The sequence below is a fragment of the Dermacentor andersoni genome, chromosome 10, assembly GCF_023375885.2.
Source record: "Dermacentor andersoni chromosome 10, qqDerAnde1_hic_scaffold, whole genome shotgun sequence".
NCBI classification, from domain to species: Eukaryota; Metazoa; Arthropoda; class Arachnida; order Ixodida; family Ixodidae; genus Dermacentor; species Dermacentor andersoni.
Window position 1 is genome coordinate 47,416,547 of NC_092823.1, and position 22,880 is coordinate 47,439,426.

The 22,880-nt window shown below is 42.2% G+C and overlaps 1 protein-coding gene and 1 long non-coding RNA gene across 2 annotated transcripts in view; one reads left to right on the forward strand and one right to left on the reverse strand.

Moving 5' to 3' along the window:
- Positions 1 to 1,487: 1,487 nt before the first annotated feature.
- Positions 1,488 to 14,640, reverse strand: LOC126543151 (plasma kallikrein-like). The gene is made up of 8 exons (XM_050190288.3): positions 14,441 to 14,640; positions 10,342 to 10,369; positions 7,592 to 7,671; positions 6,673 to 6,788; positions 5,466 to 5,619; positions 4,262 to 4,364; positions 2,398 to 2,549; positions 1,488 to 1,849 (listed from the first exon to the last, which is right to left on the reverse strand). Exons 1-8 carry the CDS (start codon positions 14,507 to 14,509, stop codon positions 1,631 to 1,633), a joined length of 921 nt encoding a protein of 306 aa, XP_050046245.2. The 5' UTR covers positions 14,510 to 14,640; the 3' UTR covers positions 1,488 to 1,630.
- Positions 14,641 to 22,584: 7,944 nt separating this feature from the next.
- The window catches only part of LOC129388258 (uncharacterized), a 2,443-nt gene continuing 2,147 nt past the window's right edge, over positions 22,585 to 22,880 (forward strand). The window contains exon 1 of the long non-coding RNA XR_011890761.1: positions 22,585 to 22,863. This is a non-coding gene — a long non-coding RNA (uncharacterized lncRNA). The remainder of the gene's footprint in view (positions 22,864 to 22,880) is intronic.

A 22,880-nucleotide genomic window follows, 5' to 3' on the forward strand; every position in this document is an offset into this window, starting at 1 on the left:
ATGCACATTGGCAATAATTCAGGAGAGTACTATAGCCTCTATAAAAGCAGAGGGACGGGTTAGTGCTTAACTCAGTTGAGTGGAGGAAAAGCGTCAAGCGGAGAATACGGAAGTTAGCAGCTTGCCCGAGTAGCCTTTGTTACTAGGCTGAGCCACAAAAGGTGGTAAACGTCCACCGGATCACTTGGGCCATTTACTGGGTATTCACTTGGAAGATCACGTGGGCCAGTTCACTGGGTATTCTAGTGTTCGATCCGAGGCCCAGTTGGAGGAAAGTGATAGTATTACCCAGCCCTAAGTCTCCGGAAGGAAAATTCCTTTAGCCGATAACGATTACAAGGAACAGAGCACACATATGTAGGAAATATTGGCGTGTGTCCAGGGGAAGCAGTTAATTTTGGGCTAAACACATAAAGCAGTTCACATTTTCTGACATATTGTGATGGGCCATTTTCATTTCGCAATCCTCAAAATAGGTGCGTAGTTTCACCTTGTGACCTGACCTACTAACCTGAAGCAACTGTAAGAATGCAAATTCTAAATATTTTTCCAAAACTAAGCTTTAGGAAGCCTTAGTGCAGACATTGCTCTACTGTTACATGCATTGGAGAGAAGCTTGTGCAATGCAGAAATGCATATTTTTCACCTTAAAATTTAGGGCACTGCAATTATTTACGAGGTACCTCGGATTCGTGTTAGAAGGACATGCACCCTGATTGAATTTTAAGGTTTAATTCTTTTGGTGCACATAGGCTCAAATTTCTACTTTTCAGCGCTCGCTAAAGCATTACATAAAATTGTGTCAAGCGTTCAAGTTAATAATTTTCACACTTCATCCTGCGGATTGCTATGTATGTAAGTTAGCCAAATCTCTTATACAGTTATGCGTGCAAGGCACTACACGCAGTTATGAGTGCAATGCCTCGCACGCATAACTCAATTGCTTGTGAAGTGTTGCTTATGGGCTGAGAATATTGCTGTTTATTCGTTACACCTTGAAGTATAGTAACAGATGTGGAGAAGTGTACTCGTTGGCATACCTAACTACAACGGAGGCGAAGTGATACAAAAGTAACCTTAATATAACCAAAACAGATAAGAAGCGAATACTAGATATCGGATTGTTTATTTACTGAAAGGAGCCTGAGTAAGTGTCTTAAGAGAGAAGAGCAGCGAAGTGGGCATCAGAGAAAGATTCAGCACCCTTTGTACAGAACACTGTACACGAATGTTTCGCAAATTTCTGCTGGGGTATTTTGCCAAAGAAACTGCGCACCAAGGTCAATTGCTGAAATTCATGTTACGCCAATAGGTGTTTCCATGCACATAGGTGCGACTTGGCAATATAACACGCCTAAAGGAATGACAAACGAATCAACCAGCCATTTCCATATTACCAATGTTTTGCTTTGACCTTCTCCACAGGGCACAGTCATTACGGAGGACGGAATAATGCGTAGCCAAATTACGACAGTGCGAAAGAAGACTTCAACTCTGCCAACAACATCGAGCCAGCAATTTATTACTTAGGAAACCACAGTAATATGATTAGAGATATGATCCTTCCTTGATATTATGACCGGTCACAAAAGCCCGCAGATACGTCACTGTAGTCGAGGCAGCTGCTCTTTTAAAAGAAACCGCCATCGCGAGCTGACACATGTGTCATTACGTGCCACTTGTGGAAGTACTCCACCACACTCTTTATCCACGCGTAATAATAGTCTACGCGCACGTGAGCACTGGGTATGTCCCTTGAAGCGTCGCAGCTTCGCGGGAAAGATATCACGCCGACTTGATAGATGCGGTTGCCTTCCCTCTTAATGGTCACCGGTCCACCGCCGTCACCCTGCAAACATATATAAATGTTAAAATAAAAATTTGCTTTGGGCTAGTTGGTTTATTCTCTAGGAATGCGCCTCTGAAAAGCGCTGCTTGAAAGAATATTGTGTTGTATACAAGAAAATGTGAAGCCCGAAGATTAGGCAATGCGTCGGTGACTCGCACTTAAGTCTGCTGTCGCAATAATTGAGCTCTGTCCTCGTTATTACTTTCAGCAACTTTCAGAATTTACTCAAAAAAATATTCTTACAATGGCAGAAGTCTTCTAATCAACAGGACAATTTTCAGGTATGATTAGTCCGAACATCATAATACTCGAACAACACATCACATTATCGAAACATATTTTATTGTTCTCCCAGTGTCTCTCTTCGTACAAATCAAGTTTAAGTGCTTAAAAAGTCAATGCTTATTGCACATGAACCGACAATGTGAATGAATGTTATTTTTACGATATCTTATCAATTTGATAATCTTGATATTAAGAAGCAAAAGCAACATTTTTACACCGTCCTTCATCACAGATATGAATTATTCAACGTTTTATATACTTACTCTGCATGGCCCTTTCTTCACCCCAGAAGTGCAAATCATAGTCTTATTGTCTAAAACCTTGCGCTTTTTGATAATCTCGAGCTTCTTCTGGCACGTTGTGAATGGCACAATCTTCACAGTGGCGTAGCGTAGCGCTAGAGACTCTGTAACCCCTGCGTCAGAGAAGCATGATTGTAACAGATGATAAAGAAAAGCGAAAAATCAGCTGGATTGTGGTTAAGCTGCTTCACTTATACGAAACCCGAATGGTCTGACTATGTCACAGCATGCCATTGCCTCAGATTCGCGAATATACATATAGGTACGAAAATACCTGTCTAAATAAATATGCGAAGAGATATGTAGGTGTAGATCACAACACAGGGGTCTACAGCCGATACCATTAACAGTACCATTTCGTAACGTTTGGCTCTTGCCTCTGAGGAGTATTACCACCACCGCCGAGTAAACTGCCACTGGGAGATACAAGAATGTTGCCTAGGCGAACTGCAGCAACATTGCTTCAATTCACAGCATGCGAGGAAAATGTGATGAAATATGGTTTTATCCTCGGGAAGAATCGGCCACATAAAATTATAGCACATTAGACATAGGTACATAGTTTTTTTACCACTAGAATTAAAGTTAACGCTTTTGTCTATATGAGTTGCGAGGTGTGCTCCTGAGGCAAATAGCTTTGTACCAGGTGTAAACGCGCTCGGAAGAATATCGCTTTATAGGGGATGCCCTGTGACGTGACACGAATGCCCTTATGCCGAGCCACAAGTTACTGACTTAACGAAGTCTCTGTGCGCTGATGTATCACTGTTGAGTAATTGCCTAGCTCACGTGTCCACAAGCAGACGTGCAAGTAACAAGCAGAAGCAACAGATGTGCATAGGCAAAAAAAAATTACGAAAGGGAACGGCGCAGATGGCACTGTTCTTGCACCCGGCAAGACCTGGACGGAGCTAGATTTTAATCTTCCGCGCAGCGCTGAGACAGGCGGAGAGAGCTTGGCAGTAGAGATGTCGATCGAGCAACAGGGGGTCCCGTTTCGGGAAGACATCAGGAGTTATTAGCTCCACTAGTGTGCAATTTTTCGAAGCAAGTTCACGTTTTCTTGGCTATGGCGTCATTGCGTTCAACTGGTAGGAATGTCGATGTAGTTTGAAGAGACTCGGACAGTAAGACAAAACAATACTCGGGCCATTCGACCATGGCCGAACGTGTTCGTCTCCATTAGGGAGTTACAGCGCCGAAGATTGATGGAAGTGCAGTAAGCCCAACTACGCTAGAGAGCGCCGTGCTCGCCAAATGCAGGGCAACGTCATGTGCTACCACTACTGAGCTCATTTGCATACGCCAGTCCCCAAAACCCGTGAGAACAAACGAGCCCACTCCGAATAGGTAATGAGCGTGATTGCGAAATTACACCGTAGGACCCGCACTAGCTGTAACATAAGGTAAGGAGGTAAGCTGTCTAATGCGTCAATAACAGTTAGTTGTTCATTTCCTGACGTCATTTTAGTACCCCAGCAGCCATGCGCTTTCTGCCTCAGGCACAAAACGTTTCACGTACCCACACCTCGCTGGGTCCCTGATAAATCCCACCCGATCGTTTTAGTCGTTGACGTGGGCCAATTTATTTTGCTATAGTACTGGATTCGCATGCTATTTAATAGGAAATTGTTTTCTTTATTTAATACTAGCTCCGTCGTTGACTTGCGCCATGTCATTTGCCACTGTCATTTGCCCTAGTTTCTAATTTGCGGGTTTCCAGAACATGAGTAGAGAACCTAAATAACGTCCATATCGCTGCACGCTGGAAGGATGCTGAGCTTGGAAATGTTCGAGAGTATTCCCTAGCCAGTTGTTTACTTACAGCCCCATCCCAGCACAGTTGCATTCTTTCGCATGAGCACTTCTTTCTTGTCCATGAGACATATTGGACGGGAATGCTTACTCTTCGGAACAGGTTTAAAAAGCTGCAAAATCAAATATAAAACAACATGGGCGGGTTTTAAAATTAAAAATGAAATAAATAAACAATAAATATTGCCCTATGCAAAAAAAAAATCGCCTATGGCAACAGTCTTTTGTACGCGCGCTGCAACTTCACGCTATTCACGTGTCGCAACCAGCCAGTATGAACACATATTGCCTACTCCAAGAATGTATTCCAAGGAAAGCGCGTGAAACAACTTGTTTGTTAAAACACAGGTGCGATGGTGAGAGCGATTTGATTGATAGGTGAAGAGGACAGACGATCAAAAGGCTTGGCTTGCTACTACAGGTCTATTACGACTATATAACAAGGGAACTCCGGACTATAAATAAGGACCACACGTGCGTCCACACGTACACAAACGTGAAAACAACCAGCTTCGAGTACCATAAAGGAAAGCTAGGTGAAAAGTAGAGCTTTATGACACTGTAGATGAATGAAATTGAATACGTCTTTGTAGCGCAGGCACAGGGTCATAGATGAGTAATAAAAAAGGCTTGTATCTTAAGTTTTTCCTTCTATTTTTTTTTACTTCTTTATGGCCAAATGAAGTTTAGCCCAGTGAACTTCATAGAGCAACTTTTTAGCATCATACCAGATTTTTCTAAGTCACATGCAACTATGCGAAACACCTGCTACCTTTGGAGAGTAACTGCGTCCCTTATCGGGGGGGGGGGGGGGGGGGGGGGCACATCAGGACGCAACTGTGGGAAGCAGTGAAAATGAAAAACCGCAATTGGTAAAAAATTAAAGCGCACGAAAGTCTAAAATAACTGATTAGAAGCCGCGTAACAAAGTTCCTTAACTTTTTAGGCAATAAGCTTTATTAGTTGTAAGGGAGCTTAAGATTATTCCCTGTAATATACCGCGAATGATTTTTTTTCTTTGGTGAGAATGCAGCCCCCGTAAAGAAAATATTACTAGCACGCAGCCCTCGGCAATACTTATGAAGGGGAGTGCAGAGAAAGATACTACTGATTGCGTAAAACATTCGCAATCGCTATACCCTGGGACGAACCGATTCATCAAAACAAAAGAAAGCCGGCTGTTGTGAGTCCGTCCACACGAATTGAACACTTACCCTGAGCAAAGCGATGTTGTGTAATCTGGTAAGTGGATCAAAGCCTGGATGAATAATTATATCCCGTGCTCGGCGGAAGCCACCTTTTCTCCTCTCTGTTTCATTGTGGTACACTTCAACGATGCTAGCCAATGATCCCTTTCCTTTGTCGAGGCTGAAGTGGTAGAGAACGTACCATTACCAAGTAGTAAGAATATTCGGGAGCACCGTGGAGCATGGTCTAAATACCTGCTTGAAACAAATAGCGATTGAAGTGAGGGCGAGCCTCAGGAAAATGAGCGTGTCTCTTTTTGGTAAATTCTTGAAATAATAACAAATGAAAACAGTGCGACTAGTTGTACATTGCTAATAAATAAATAGGACGATGTGACGAAGAAATACTTGGCCAATAGTTGTTGCAACACTGACTGCCTCTGCTTGACGCCTGCAGTGCTTGACCAATTCAGCTACGGGGATGTGTACGCGCTTTGAGACTTGCTTCGGTATATATTAAGACGCAGTTACGACGCCACCTCACAAAATCTTAGCCAGTGTCATCGGCGGCCAAAGTAGGATATATTTCACTTCATAGCGGGCATTGTGCATAACGTGGACCTTGTCACGCAGAAAACTCTGATGGAGGAAGCATTATAGCAGAACGAAGCTGTACCAATATACTTATGTATTAACGCAAGGCGAAAACATTTTGATGAAGAAAGCATCTGTGAACATTTGTGCAGCACTTGGGTGTGCGTACACACGTACGTGCCTCTTCTGCGCAAATGAAGGAAATACTTAACGCGTCCTTTGCTTTGTTCTCGTTATGACGTCCAACGCCGCCCTCTACAGACAGCATTATCTAGAGTGTAACGAACCTTACTATGAATCCCGACCAACTGGCCCAACTTGCCGTTTTGATTATATAAACTGCTAAGACTCAAGACAGCTTTCTGAAGCCAAGACTATTGCACCAGGCCAGGCGTATAGTTGGCGCAATAAGGTTCGAAGTCATTGTTCAGTATTTAAAGTCGACATGGATGTGCAGCCCTTTGCAGACTCGGTCTGCGCCTAAAAGTAAGTTAGTTACACTTGCGACACTGAATGTAGTAAATAATTTCTGGCTGCTTAAAGGCAGCACAATTTGTCCTTCTCACTCTGCTGCCTGATAAGTCCATTTACGATTACTAGCTAATCACTTCTGTACTAAGTATTTGGTGTAAGTACTCACGCCCTTAGAACACAGCGGGCAGCCGTCAACACGAATCGACGTGTTATCAGCGTTCCACCACAGGGCTGAGCTGTTGACTTCTTCTTGTCCTCAACAAAATACACCTGCAGGTTTACCTGCAGATATCATCAGTAAAATCCAACTGAAATAATCGAAAAAATCCAGCGCCAACACTATGCCTGCCACTGTCTACTGTTAAGCATTTTGAGTACTGCTCAAGAAAAATTATCTACAAAATCAAGTACAGCAAACGCATAAATTTTGCGCGATGAGCGTCGAAATCAGGTATTCGCGAGGCTAAGTAAAACTGCAAAAAAAAAAGGGTCAGACGTGCAGACATGGACGCAAGACAAGAGATGTGCACACCACGAACGATTACCTTACACAAGAAAGAGATCAATTGCCTCTAAAGTTATCTCTCACCTAGACCGGCAGGTGTACCCGATTGACACGTGGCTCTACCATTCCAGAGCATACGCAGAAGAGTTTTGTGTCTTCCTTTTTTGTGCCTCAGTGATTCCTTCCGTTGATAGTTGGCGTTCGTGTTGTCCACTTCTCTTGTGTCCGTGTCTACACGCCTTACACTTTTTTGCATTATGAATCCTTGCGAACTAGCTCAGCTTTCTGTCGTTCTAAGTCACACTATGCAAAATTGTTCAATGCTCACGAATCATTCTTCTTTTATTGTCAGATACTTGAAACTTGCTTGAGTAAGCTGTGGTTAAAATGAAAAACTTGGCTTTAGCTGAAACAAGTATCGTACAATGCTGACCGGTGACCATTCACATATCAAGAGCACGAGAAGAAATGGACAAAGACTTTAAAATGAACACTTCAAAGTGTAAGGTTGTTTCTGCCACATAACAAATAGAGATACTGTGATCTATAATGTCGTATAAAGTTGAAGCAAAGCACTCACGACCCATGGCTGTTTCTCCCTTACGACGTTCTTTCCACCAACTATTCTAGCGGTAGGAGACATTTCGGCTTTGCCACAATCTGAAACGCATAGCGCAAGGGCAAGTGCGTATATTCTGAACATTCGGTTATTATTTACAACTCTGCAATACAGTGAGCAGAGCTTTTATGATTGTTTAACAATTGGCTTCCCGGGCAAGGAAACATGATTTCAGGATTGCCAGTCAGCCTCTAGAGTCTGTGAAGGAGTATTTTATTTATTTATTTATTTATTTATTTATTTATTTATTTATTTGGTATGGCTACATCGCCTGTATGGCATTATCGTAGGGGGGTTAAAATACAGGTTGTCACAATGGAAACATATTCAGCAAACATCAAAAGAATACATCAGTTAATACAACATTGTTCAAGCACTGCAATTCGCAAAAGCGGAAGACAAACTAACAAAATACCAAACAAGTAGATAAGAAAGTAACTAACTAACAAAAAAAGTAGCGTATGTGCAGAGATGAATAACAGGACAATAAAAGAACATGGCTCTCAATAGCATTTTCAAAACAAGACGCTGCCATCACTTCATTAGGGAGCTCATTCCAATCGTTAATCGCGTTAGGAAAAAAATGAATACTTAAACACATTGCTGTGGCACTAATAAGCTCACATTTTGTTAGCGCTTATCTAGGTCCATTACTTACAGAGGACACTGATCATGGGAAGGAAATTTACAGACGAACAAAAATGGGTTGGAGCGCATATGGCACGCATTGTGAGAACCTGACAGGAAGCTAACCAATATCGTTGAAAAGAAAGGTGTACAGTCAGTGCATTATAGCGGTTTTAACATATGGGGCAGAAATTTGGAGACTTACCAAAAAGCTCGAAAACAAGTTAAAGACTACGCAAATAGCGATGGAATGAAGAATGTTAGGCGTAACATCAGGAGATCGGAAGAGAGAGGTGCGGATCAGAGAGCAAACGGGGATAGCCGATGTTATAATTGACATTAAGGATGAAAATTGAGCTGGGCAGTTTACAGAATGGGTGCAAAGAGAAGGGAAGAGGAGTCGAGGAGAGCAGAAGAGTAGGTGGGGTGATGAAATTAAGAAATTCGCAGGCGCTAGTTGGAATGGACTGGTGCAGGACACCGTTAATTGGAAATCGCAGGGAGCGACCTTCGTCCTGCAGTGGACATAAAATAGGCTGATGGTGAAGATGACGATGACATCAACAACAACAGAAGATGTCACGCAGTTTTCAATTTAAACTTTGCCGATGAAGTATTGCAGCACGAATACTCCCGGTTTTGATTGCTTTGTCCTCAGAATGTTTTTCCGCTAAGAGGTGGAATTCTCGAACAAAATGCTTGAAAAACCTGAAAGCATGCCACCCAGCGAAATACATTATTTTTCGGGGAATATAAAATTGGCGTGCGAGTACACACAAATATAGTACTAGAATGCCTGCCGAAAAGTACTGATCTCCGAGCGAGTTGCATTAGTCAGGCACAAACGCAAAGACAGCAGGAATTACACTCGCTTTGTGGGCTTTATTGTAAGTACGCTATTTAGCATGTAGTTCCCGTCATGTTGCTTTAGAAGTCTATAATGAGAAGGGAATAGCAGAAAATTCGAGCAGACTACAGAGTTTCCTCGGGCTGTGAGCTCATTTGCTACGACAGCAGCAGGTTGCCGGCCCCCAACGTCCTCAACGCCGAATGTAGCATTGCCTCAGAAATAATGACGAGGTCTCTGTTCAGAGAAATGTATCCCACAAATTACTCAGGGCAAGTTTTGTGCGACAGTGCAGTGCCTGATTAGGACGACCCGCTGAAAACTGCACGCTGGTAGCGCCATGACATTGAACACTTGAGGCGGGGCTGATTAGTTTTGGTGTAAACGCACCACTGTTTACTTGGCTATCCTCCACACGTTTGGTCGACGTTTGTAATGAAAACACATTGTGTCACATCTTCTGTCGACGTGTATTTGGGCTTCAGAGATAAATACGAGGTGACTATTTACAGTATGAGTGACCATGGGGATGAGGACACCCTACCCTGCCTCCCCCCTTAGTGTTCGCAAAAACTTCCGCAATATAGTCCTCATATGGGATTCTTGTAGATATTCCCATGAACCTTGCCTTCAAACCGAGTAGGGTAAAAAACAGGGAGGACGTTTCTATAAAATAAATAATTATTTAATTATTATTTGATTAATAGGTCAATCCCTTGTGAAGGTGTTGGCAGCGTGTTAAAAACAACTGGTTAGATACACTCAAAGGTGAAAAAAAGTATGAACGAAATCGCCACTTAAAAAACAATGTCGGAGCATCCTAACAAGCCAGAATAACACTTGGTTGAAGGACTTGTTTATTAGTTAGAGTGTTTCACTTGTTAATAACTCTTCAAAAGAACCAGTACACAAAGCAATTTGCACGTGGCGGAAAAAGGGTTTTGTCGTAATGACCCGGGCTGTTGGCATATCATCGCGCGGGTGAGGTTAGGCTTGTTATTCAGTGTTTTACTGCCCTTCATTAGTCATCATAAAAGATAATGCGAAAAGCGATTCGTTTTGCAGCAAGGTATGGTACTGTCAGTGCTGCACTGGCCGAGTAAATGAATCTGTTGGGATTGGTCAGTTATCTGCTGGACACTACGGAGCCTAATTTTGTTGAATACCTGAAGCAGACAAAATTATAAACACAATATAGGACAGTGTACAATATAAATATAAAATAACAACAGCTCACCTCCCCCATTAATTTTGTAGCCAATGGCCTAAAAGAAAAAGTATTGTGGTTGTGCTTGAGACATATAAATGAAAATGAACAAATACTTCTCTCTAGCGTTACCTTCATTAGAACCAACTTAATACTTTAAGATGTTCTGGTTATAGCGTGAGGAATGATTACATAGAAAATGCAGATATATCAAGGTGCGTTTATATTTTTCATCTTGATACGTGCACATAAAAATTACATAATCGCGCAGAATCTCAGCAAAATATACAAACCTCCATTTCTTCAGTTGTGGAAAAAAATGGCGCAGTTTCTCCCGGTTGGCTATACGACTTAAAAATATTACTTTTATCGGTCGTATAAATAGGGAAACATTTGCTTCCTAAGTGAATTAACAAGCACGGTGTCAGCACGCACGAGCAAACGTGGATACTTCACACTACACGAGCGCGGGCACTCGCTGTCAAAACACTGGTATGAGTAAGACAGGCAGCAGCGAGTGAAGTGACCTTCGTGCTGTCTATCGCTTCAACGCAAGAGCGGCAAGGACACAGCGCCCACTAAGGTATGCGTTTCTTCAGATTCCTTTCAAGATACGGCGCGCGTAAGCAAGCGCGGCCGTGCAAAGTACGCACGTGTTGGCGTAGTCGAAGCCGCTTCCCTCCCTTCTGCGCAGCCTCCCCACTTTCCTCCATATATGGCGCGCGAGACTGAGCAGCAGTCCTCTGTTCCCCTTGTACACCGGTCGCAAAATGCGCAGTTGCTGCCATGTTGCGAGAAAGCGCTATCTTGCGCTAACTTGGCACGGGAAGCAGGCAACAGTAAAATGATTGGTTGCCACGCCACAAAGAACTTATCACATTTCTGATATCTGTGATTTCTGATGATTATCCACAGAACAAAAGCGTACGTCGTTTGTTATTCGACGGCCGCACCAACATGAAGAACCCCTTCAGTAAAGTGTTCTTAGAGAAACATGTATAATTAATCGGCATTCCCGACTGAAGAGCATGTCTTTAAAATAGTGCTACAGTCTCTAGGAGTCGTCTTTGGAAAGACAATAAATATCACCAATCTGCCTGTGACCAATCCGTCCTTATTTCAGGTTGAAGTTTTGCGCACTTACAGGAAAGCCGCCTTACACTTCACTGCATGACGTTGGCTTCGAGGAACAAAAGTGGCTCCGCGCAAAGCACCTAAGTGGAAAGGGGCTACGCGAGCTGCTGCGCCAAATTTCCGAGAAACGGAAACCAGGGTTTCCCGCGAGGCAACTACGCCAGCTGATTAAGCTTCACATTTATAACTAACTTTGGAAACAGGACCAATGATATAAGTAAGACGCAGAGCGAGACGTGGTCCAGTGCCTGTCCTCCGGTCATGTTGTTTCGAGCATACGGACTTGGCCGGGAAAGCCTTCTGGGGCACAGCAAAGATAGAGCCTTGCGCTGCGTTCCCCTATTCAAGAGCATTGCTCACTGAAATTTACATTGTGATTATTTAAGGCCGCTCAAATTGTCTGTGTTTCTTAGTATAGTTTGACACTATATTTATATCAAGATGAAGCCCACAGCGGGAAATTATTTGTGGAGGAGCGAACCACCACTTTGAATTGTTAAGCAATTGCTAGGCAATTGCACTGATGAACTCAGACGCATTATTTCGCTGTGGCTGCCTTGAATTCCTCCTTTATAAATTTTTATTTTTCTGCATGCACATGCCCTTCTACTACATGGTATTAGATGCCTGTATTGGCAAAGCGCGACAGCAATGAACAGCATTGTGCTCCTTTAACGTAGTCCACTTCGAACAAGATTACTAAATAAAAGGAGTCATGATATGATGGCTGTACAAAGTTCAAATGTAGCTTTGTAGAGACCACTAAGAGAAAGCTCTGCTTCACAAATGCTAGTTACTCTGCGACACTCTGACTGTTTTGTTCATCTGACAGACCTTGTACCTGCATGGTTTACCTCTGTTTCTATCATAGCGACGTTGATATATTTAGGCTCTCATGTTCCACGAAAAGGCTGTAATGCGATAGCAGTATTATTTCCTGTCATTCGATGATCACCTATTGACACCTGCACGGCCGGTGAGTTAACATGAAATTAGGGCCTAAAGCTGCTGTCTATTTGTTTACCTCCTGTTGTAATAATGTTACGCCTGCTTCGTGTTTGTTACTTTCAAACGCGATACATACACACCACAGCAATCACTACGTAACGTATCATGCGGTTATCACTATAGCACTCACTCTACGTTGAGGGCATCATACATTGCTATAATGCGCATCTGTGTACTTTTTAGTTAGAATGACCTATTTTTATTATAGCATAGAGCTAACAGAATAATTCGACCTTTTAAGACTGATTAAGGGATCGACGGACTCAAGTTGAGCGAGAAATTGCAATGTACTTGTCGTAAATTTAAAAAAAATTATTTCGCTTTCGAATTGCTCAATTTGAGCGACATGCTCCAAATTTGAAATTTAATCGTGAAAGTGGCAATATGTATCCTTAGTAGAAATTCCTAGACTATCGAGGCTTTCAAGATACCAATACCAGAAACCTCATAAAGTCACTGCCGTTACAGTTTAGATAATTTCTGACTTTCCCACATTTTTGGAAAACCGTGAGCGGAAATTCTCGAAAGTGGTGGAAGTATTACAGATCTTGCTAAGAAGACATGCCTTCCCTAAGGCTTAGCTGAAATGTTGCAAGAGCAAGCTATCTTTGAAAAAATATAAATAATGAATCTTTTCTAGTTATCTAACTACACATTCCGATTGCTCATACAGATTGTTTACGCCTGTTCTATAAATACGATTAAAAAGCATAATACTGATATTTATAAAGGTCAATTAAAAAAATCTGTTGGAAAACAAAAAAGGCGGTATATTCACGCACACATTTGTCTACACCAGCCAAACCTATGAATGTATTACAGCGACTTTCACACAGAATAAGGTGGTGGGCAGCGTTGCGCAATTCAGCCTAGCCGTGACACACAAGCGAAAGGGCCGCTGTTCCTTTCTGAGTCGTCGCGCTACACTGGTAATCTTTTCAGCGTACTCCCCTCAGGAGAAACTGTCATTAATCAGCGAATAACGCTTGTGCTGACACACCTAGCACAAGCAACAGGGTTGCGCCTCCCATCTTTCCCTCCTCTCCTCCCCACCGGCGCTTATATTCTGTGCATATTCCCAGGAATGGGTCCGTGTTTAAAATTTGGGTGAGTACTGACGGCCTTCTAATTCTGTAGAATACTATGACAATCAAAAGTTATATAAAGTGTAATCACGTTCCTCGGTGTCAGTTTTAATCTCCTAGCGAAGCAGCTGCATGCCTTAAATGCAATATTAATGCTTAAGTACTTGGGAAAATAGATGCACTTAGTTCATATGTTGAGTTGAGTTAAGTTTAATGGCACATAAACAGCTTAGGCTATCATGCGCCAAACACTAGGTATAGACTTAGTTCATATGTCTCATCGTCTTTTCGCGTTATGGCAGCCCTCTCAAGCAGGACATACCTTGAATAGCAGCTTGGGCTTGTTGGTTTTCCATCCTGCTGTTAACAGCGCAAAATGTAGACGTCTCGTCTACATTTTGTCTAGAGATGTCTCGCCTCTCGTCTAGATATTGCGCTGTTAACAGCAGGAAGGACATACCCTACAGCAGATTCATATCATGGGTGCGATATCCGCATACGTATTGCCTATTCTCGCCTACTTTCAAAATATATGGCTGGAAGTACTGCTACAAGGTTGCGATTTTTTTAATGCCAATAAAATATCAATTTCCTTATTGTGGCTAATTCCTGGCTGACAAGCTTCGGGGGTTATTTAGTGATCTCTCTATACTACCGTTTGTACATTTGAACATTTTTGAAGAGCACGCATTTAGTGAAATCCCTGCAAGGTCATTCCAATTCTCCTCCACTGCACCTCCTTGGCCACAGTCATATGCGCTCGAAAAAAAATTATACGAGGTGGCGTGCTACAAATAGGGATCATGCTCTTCAGTGTCATTTCGACGAAAAACTGCGTAAAATATTCTATCCTTGTAAACTGGCACTGCGATATGAAAGTTGAATGCTTTGGTTGGCCTTACCTGGTACACTGTGCTCACAAAAAATAGTAGGCCTATATACGAGGCCAGTTTCCAAGGAAACGCTACCATCACAGCAACAGCAACAGCTCTGTAGGGTTGATGCTAGCGAATTCGCCGGTATCATTGGAAGCTGCACGAGTTTCGCATTTCATAGATGGAGGAGGAGCCACATCTGCAGAAAACTAATTTCCTTTAATGTACGCAACCTCTTTTCATCAATGTGGGTGGGTGAGTAAAGACTGATTGCTTTAGTAGTACCGTAACTGCTACGCACGTGTCCCGACACCGTCTTTTTTTCGCCGGGCATAGTGCTAAGGGGCGAAAAAATCGTCAAAATAATAAAAACTAGTCCAAAAGTATTGTTGAGAACTAAGCAATACCTTCCTTTCTCTACCTCAGTGGTTCTAGTCCCAGTGATGCGTCTATCAAGCAGCTGCGGGGTCATCATAACTCCCATTTAGTCAATGCTATTATTAGTGATGTGTGACAAACCCATTCATGTGTTGTGGCCGTCGGCGGAAAAGAACACTAGCGTTTTTATTGACAGCTTCCAACTATGTGACTTCTGAATGCTTGAAGGCTGCCTGCCTTCGCTCGTTTATATGTATATCGCAAAGCCTTTGACACTTGCTGTATATCCTAGCCGAGCGCAACTGCCTGCAGTGTCTATGGGCGTCTGACGCATAATGAAAACTAAATTTTCAGACTGTGCAACTCGCGTGACACTCTATGGCTAATAAAAGCCTTTTTAACAGCAACTGCTCCCTGGAACAAAAAAAGTTGTCATTCATTAGACGAAGTACAAATTAATCTATACCTCACAAATGGATTCGCGTAAAGTGCCATGGGGAATGATTACTGGGGGGGACTCACCCTAATGTATTTAGGACAGTGTTTATACTCTACACTTCAAGTTTATTTAAGCATTTGTGTTCATTCTTTAATCGTTTCAATCCATTCAATGTAAGAATGCATATGTAAAGAGGTGTTTGCAGCAGAGCCCCTTCACCGATAAATCAATATGAGCGACGCGCATAGAACGAGAAGCGATCTGAGTGGAGAGGATTCAGTATTGTGTGGTGTAAGACTAAGTGCCTCTTAAAAACTTTGTTGTTTGCTTTCAAAGAGTCAAATAATATTTATCCAGCGGTATATTGAGAAGAAAATGTTGCGATGCTAGAGCTTCCGTAAGCTCTGATAACGGTATCCAATTGGCAGATTAAGTTATACTGTTTACGAATTATAAACTGCGTAATATGTTATGATGAATGCGGTATTGGTGTCGGATTCTAAGAAAATTTAACTAACGGTACCATTCGCCTAAAGATTGGACTATCTTCGGATTTCAGCCACATCAACATCAGAAGCTATATTTTTTTCACAAATGCACAGCACGCTAGCACACGAACAAACCTTTCGGAATGACCTTTTAGTGGTGCTGACAGTTGCAGTAAGCACGCGGGTGTTTAGTAAAAACACGCACACAAATCTGCGAGTCTATAGAGACAGTTGCAATTACAGCTACCCGGTGGGCGGTGAATGAGCGGGTAGCTCGTTACTCACAAATATATTTACTTATGTGGCCAAAAAGCGAGTGATCCGGGATGCGTGTGTGTCTTCGTTGAAGTGCCCTGCTAATTTTCATTTTGAATACGTACACTACTGCTGGAAATATAATTTGGTCTCTTCCTAGGGGTAAATCAGCCCAAAGTGGAATATATATCTGTTCTGCCAGAACTACTTTATTAGGCATTTTGTATAAAGGAGCCATATACAATAAAGAAAATGAAAATGAAGTAGTCGTAACAAACAAGAAACATTTATCTATGCCTGGATGCCCTTGAGTATACAAAATGGGGGAGAGGGTAATAAACTCCATGTACTTATTCTATCACACAATAGAGTCTATGTTGACCCACTCGGTTAGTTCAAGAAAGCGTGATGCGAAACCCAAAAAATAATTTCTTGCAGTTCACCTTCATCTAGCCTCCTGGGCTCAGCTTGATACTGAGACTATCTGCAGAATTTCTGTGAACAAATACATACCCTTTGCTACTATGCAAGTTCCCTTATTTCAAAAGTGAACACTGATTTGGTCGAGTCACGCAACACAAGAATTCTAGTGTGGTCCTTGCAATATAAATGTCCTTGGTTTGTTTCCTTATTACTGAGTTTGACGCTACAAATGTATTGCTTGAGCAAGGCAAGGAAGTGCAGTATAATACGTAAGTACGCAGAAAACGCCGATTCGTGTGTAACCTTAAAATCATCGAAGCCAGATCAGGTGACCTTTGGTTTGTAGCTTTTCATAGCATTTTAAATGATGATCTCGAAATGTTTCTTAGAAACGTTTTCAATAAGGGAATGAAAGCTGTTCTGAAGGCAGCGTAACTGGGCTGTTAGAAAGTAATTGGTTGAGAACATAGTGCGGCAATCATCCATATTCATCGCGACATTAACTAAGGAATGGCTTCTACGAAAATTCAATCCTATGACACGGAAAGGGTGGTGAATGAGCGTATAAGAAGCATTGTGTCGTCGGATGGACGATGCACTCGCTCAAGGTGACGTAGAGCTTTCTCGCCCGCTTCCAGCCTTAGAAGGAATAGGTATGCTTCAGTAAGTACTGGGATAGTTTTGGCGCCGTGAGGTGAGCCAATCATGAGTCAGAAGGAACGCGATGATACGTTTCAGTTTGGGCATCAAACTAGGCCACACATTCTTGTTTTGCAAAGCATACATCACGCCAGTGTACAGATGATTGGCAACTCCAACAACACTGAGGTCTCGTCGCAGGCGGCACTGCTAGCAGCAATGGTCGCCTTAGATATGTGGAGGGTCTGTGACTTTCTGCATGCACGTTTAGCTTTAGGGCGCCAAGAGATGCGTTCGTCGATATTAGCTCGAAGGTAGCGTTGTTTTGGTGTCTACCTTTGTTGTGTGTTGATGGCTGGCCGAGGTACAGTCGGCTCGTGGTTTGACGAGCTGGATGTCTAGCATGGTACGCAATCGCAGTCGATATTTCAGGCGAAATTAAGAGGCCACATAAACCCAAGTATTCTGAAGTCGGATTCAGAGCTCTTCTAAAGTTGCCCGAATGCGTAGACCGATGTACAAGGGGCCATTTATTTACAAATACGTACCATCATAGTTGAAACGTAGCGAACAAAATTCAGTTTTAATGCTAGGTAAAGCAGCTTAGCAGTGGGAAATAAATTATTACGATCCAGTGATACAACACTACCTTTCCGGACTAATGCACTTCGGTGCGAGAAAAACTTGCTATTACTCCGTGGAGCGCTATTCATCTGGCACTTCGATAACAACTTCCACACAGAACGAAGCCCATGATCCTATATCCGCGAGGCCGTAGGAAGCGATACGAAATGTCTGGTATTAGCCAAAGATGCCTCAAACTTGAAAACCTAACGAAATATTGCGATTTCTTGCACGCGTATTTAGTATAGGGAGCTTCACCTAATCAATTTATTTCGCTGACTTGCTCATGCATTTTGTCGAACACAGTCATTGCTGAGAATTATTAAAAAAGCTCTAGCTTCCTTCTATGTAACCATGCATTCGTGGTGAGATGCTCTGCCTGGATCTTCTGTTCGAAAATTGAGTTCCTCAGAAGGTGAACGGCAAGCAAAAGCACTTCTGTGCAAGGACGGTGAGCTAAATGCGTAAGCCCATTGTGCAAATCGGCTTACCGCACAACAAACACAATGGGCTCTTCTCTTTTTTCTAATAAGCGGCAGTTAAAGCCCTCATTATGCTACAATCACCAATGCTGAAACAATACCACGCATGTGATTTTATACAGTACTGCAATTGTATAATGCCTGTGGCGCGGCAATCTGTAATTTTGCTGCTCATTATCTAGTTAGTTTTATGTTCCTGAAGCACAGGGATAAAACTATGATAAGAACCGTTACTACCACGTTCACCATTCCTTGAAATGCTAAGTACATGGTTACTAGAATAAAAGTTGAAACAATATTTAGTTCTATGTAATTGTCTTGCATGGAACGCTGATGAAGGTATCATGTACTAAGAGCATACGATCGGCTTACTTTGAGAGCTATTCTGTATTCATACTTGGAGTAAAGCAGGGTTGAATTTACGTGAAGAGCTTCAAAAGCTACCGAACTGTGATAGAAAATAAAGCTATCTTGACAATCAGGAGCTCTGCCTAAGAAACGATAAAAATAAAGTAAATTCTGATTTCCATAAACGAGAACGAAATGATGGATGCAAATTCAACATAACGACCCGTTGAAGCGTAACCGATGAAAGAAAAACAAAAAACCTCAGTCCACACACAATTTGCACTGTTTCTGAATTCCGAAGACGAGTTTGTTAATGCAGGGCAAATGGCCATCAAGGGAAACCAAACGATCCTGCGTCCGTAAACACGACATTCTCCAATCATAAGTTTCGAAGTCTGTGGCATCACGCCCAGAAGTTTCGCTGCCATGCACGATGCTTCGTGGCGCGGCAATCGATGCTCTAGCCCCACAATTTATCGACATAATATTTCTGCCAAGGTATGAATATAAAAGCCCTATCGGTGATTACCTTAGTCCAACCAATAGCAGTGGAAAAACCAAAGTTTCTTTCCCAACATATAGAGGGCAGCCGCTTGGTATCGCGGTACACTACAGCCCAACAAGCAGCGCAAGCGAGAAGACGAGAGCATCTCGCAAGAATAGTCTTCATGCCTCAACGTAAGTAGCATAGAAACTAACTTCTAAAAAAGTGCGCTATGAACTGGCTGTACTACTTGACCCAGGCTTTCAATATGCACCCCTATCTCGAGCATTTATTATGCATTTTTGACAAGATTGGATTGGTCCTTAGCGCTCCTTTATTGAAGCTGGGGTGTCATTGCTAAGCTTGATTTAACAAGATACTGCCACCGAATAATTATAGAAGCTAGCGGAGTTTTTAAAATTTTGCACCAAACAGATATATTGTCTGAAGGTATTGTATAAATTACATACACATGGGCAAAGAAGAAACAAAGCATGGCCACCACAAGTTTTGGAAACTATTTGTTATTTCTCTATTCTGTAGAACTGCTCTGTAGCATCAATGCGAATTCATTCAAATTATGATCGTTCTTCCTAAATAATAAATGTTTTATAGAATATATGTATAGCAACCCAAGATATTTTTAGAGCCCTTTCTATATATGAAATATCAGGACACAAATATCTCGATGTGTACTAGTTTTGAAAGATATTGAGACAAGCCCACTAATGATAGCAGTTCTCAATTTATACGGTTGGAAGAAATCATGAGGGAAAATTTTAAATTTGCGTACTTTTCACAGGGTCATTGACTCTCGCAATATTACGTCTTTATTGACAAGTGTTGCCTATGAGCAACATACCAGATTTCTTTCTTTATGTGTTTGGGTGTTGAAGTTCCTTGTTGACTGTATTCCGTCAACACTGAATGTCGGGCAGGAATTGTCATTTGTTCATTTAGAGCAGCAGCATTGGTCGAGGAATAGGATTGATATTCGAGCCTCTTCCTTTTGAAAGCATGGTCAAAGGAGGCAGGCCGCTGCGAATTCCGCAGCTGCAGTGGTTTCACACACGTGAAGCAAATGAAATATATTTCTGTGGCTAGCATATGACGAGACCTGTTTGTGCAAAATCTAAACTAAGCCATAGGTACCTTGAGGTGGACGCCGACTTCTAGTTCTCTAACTGGTATTGCGCCCATTACCAAAAAATTCCGCCAAATATATTTTCTTTTTTGTTGTTATGTTTATTTCAGACGTGTTCTACATATTTCGGTAGAAAAAAAAAGACATCTCTTTCGGACATTTACGCATGCCTTCAATAAAGGGGTACGCATCATTGCCCTTTTTGCTGTGGTAACGATGAGCGTTGCCAAGTAAATCTACGCTCATAATACACGAAAAGCCACATGTCGATTTGTCTCACTTCTTGTTTATCCGAGCGAAACGAATGTGCAATAAAATCATGGCTATTGTGTTTATCAGTTCTAAATAGCCTCTAACGTGCTATTGATGATATAAATAAATTTAGGAGCACTTCTGTCAACTTTTCCACAACACGGATGGTGTTATCAGGGACGTTTTCCTCTACATTTATATTCTTCGATGTGCCTGAATTTTCATAATTACTTGAAAGAGGTAGCTTCAAACTAACAGTAGAGCGCGAGAATCCGCAAAGTGGTTCGCTATAGATTTGTACTTGAAATCAGCGCGAAAAAGCAAGGCAACGCAAAGATAACGAGCGTGGTTGCAAACCTTTCTTAAGAGGAAGCTTTAGCTCGAGTGCTCCTATCTAAATACATGTAAAAGGAGAATTCGTTTTTCTCAGCAACCACTGCACCAAATTTGAGAAGGTTTGTTGCATTTAAAAGAAAAGCTTAAAATCTAGTGACTGTTGGTTTCGAATTTTTGAGTTAGGTTGTGAATTTTTTATTAAAAATCGGCAAAAATAGAAAATTTAAAAAAAATGGAACTATCAAGTTTACAACTCTGTAACTCAACAACAAAAAAAGATAATACAATTCTGTGAATTGCAGCTAATAGTACATCTAAAGCGGACAAAATTTATATGTTACACATGAATATAAAAAAAAATTTGTAATGTGGAAATACAGCTTTTGCAGAACCCTTGTAACCAGCGTAACAATTTCACGTAAGATGCAAAATGACATATCAAATTTGTCCGCTTTGAATGGTCTAATGGATGCCGTTTACAGAACCACGATATCTGTTCTTGATGGAGAGCTATGAATTTGTAAACTGCCTGCTTCTATTTTTTTCACACGGTCGAATATTTGAAAATCTTTTTAACAAAATTCAGGCCCTAAATCGAAATTCCGCTTCCAACAGTCACTAGAATTTAACTTTCTTTCTCAAATTCAACAAATTTCACTAAAATCGGTCCAGCGGTTATCTCAGAAAAAGGTTTTTGCGTTTTACATGTATTTGAATAGGCCGCGTCGGAGTTGGGCCCGAGCTAAAGCTTCCTCTTAAACTGAAATCAACATTATGCACCATGCGCATGAAACTGCAGATGCATTCAATATTCAGAGGTAGCGCAGCTGCATATCCCAGCCGTCCATTTCAAATGTAAACTGAGTCGCAGCTGCTTGCTGACGTAGTCCATGATACCGTTTATCGAAATCGGTGCGCAGTTGGTGTTTTTTTTATGGCTTGCTGCTAACAAAGTACAGCTGGTAAAAGGTGTTCATCGTGTATCTTTTTCGTTGCCTTCAATCTTCGCGCTCATTTAGGTATGCCTTCCTCGTAACTACCTCAACTTCCTACAACATTGTAGTTTTTGCGGCCCAATAGTTGTTTGTGTTACATTGCATAACACAGGGTTATCTTTGCAGGTGGCAGTCACTGTGGAAGGAAAGTACATCTTTCTCATGCCCAGGAAATGAGAAACACAAGAACGAAACCGGCCGGTTGTTTCATGATTCTCATGTTCTCTCCTTGTCACCTGCTTTGCAGGGTTTTCGGTTGCCTATTTGTTCAAAACCTCGACCACAGATCCCCCGAAAAATGCGCTTTAAAATGGAAGACTCCTTACTCTCTGTACTCACTTGCCTGGCTCTCTTCATTGGCTTTTTTCCAAGGTAGCCACATCCTGCAGACGATCATGCGAAAAGAATCGTACTCTAACTTTACGGAGGCGCTTTTGTTCATTCTGACCATCACAGCGACAGCTAAGGTCTACGTAAACTTATTTTGCATTATTTCGGGATCCGAGAAGCTCCTCATATTCTTTCGCGAGAGTTCAGAGTACGAAACGTTCTCGCAATTTCGGCGTCCGCGATTCACCGAAATGCTGAAAAAAGATTGGCTACTCTATGTCTTCAGGCTTTCCTTCATAATATCCAAAGTCGCCACAACATGCGCAATCATAGTTTTCATTCCACAGGGCGACGCCGAAAATGTTGAACGAGAAAGAGGTGTGGGAGCGGCGCTCTGTGGATTGTTCTCTGTGTTTGCGTTCACGTTCTACGATACGATCATGTACCTTGTCATGACTTCGACTTTCGAAGTCCTAGTCTGGTACGTGCGCGCACAGCACGAAGCTCTTGACGAATGCTTGAACGAGGTCGCGCAGGCAGCAGTGTCCGCTGAATCGCGCTCTTCGTCTATCGAGTTGGCGCACAGGAAGCTCGAAACGGTTCGCGCAAACTTGTGCAGCATAAGTAATCTCAAGAGCAGGATGAACGATACGTGGAATCCGGCTATCTGCATTTCGGCAGCTTGTCTCCTGTGGGTCAACTGCATGGCTTTGTACAGCATTATGAATACTGTTGCTACTGGAAACATCGTGTTCGTCACGCCGCTGTACGCAACGCACTCCACACTGAGTATTGCGGAGCTTGCAACTTTGAGCTACACTTTGCGTGACGAGGTAAGTATCGCAGCAAC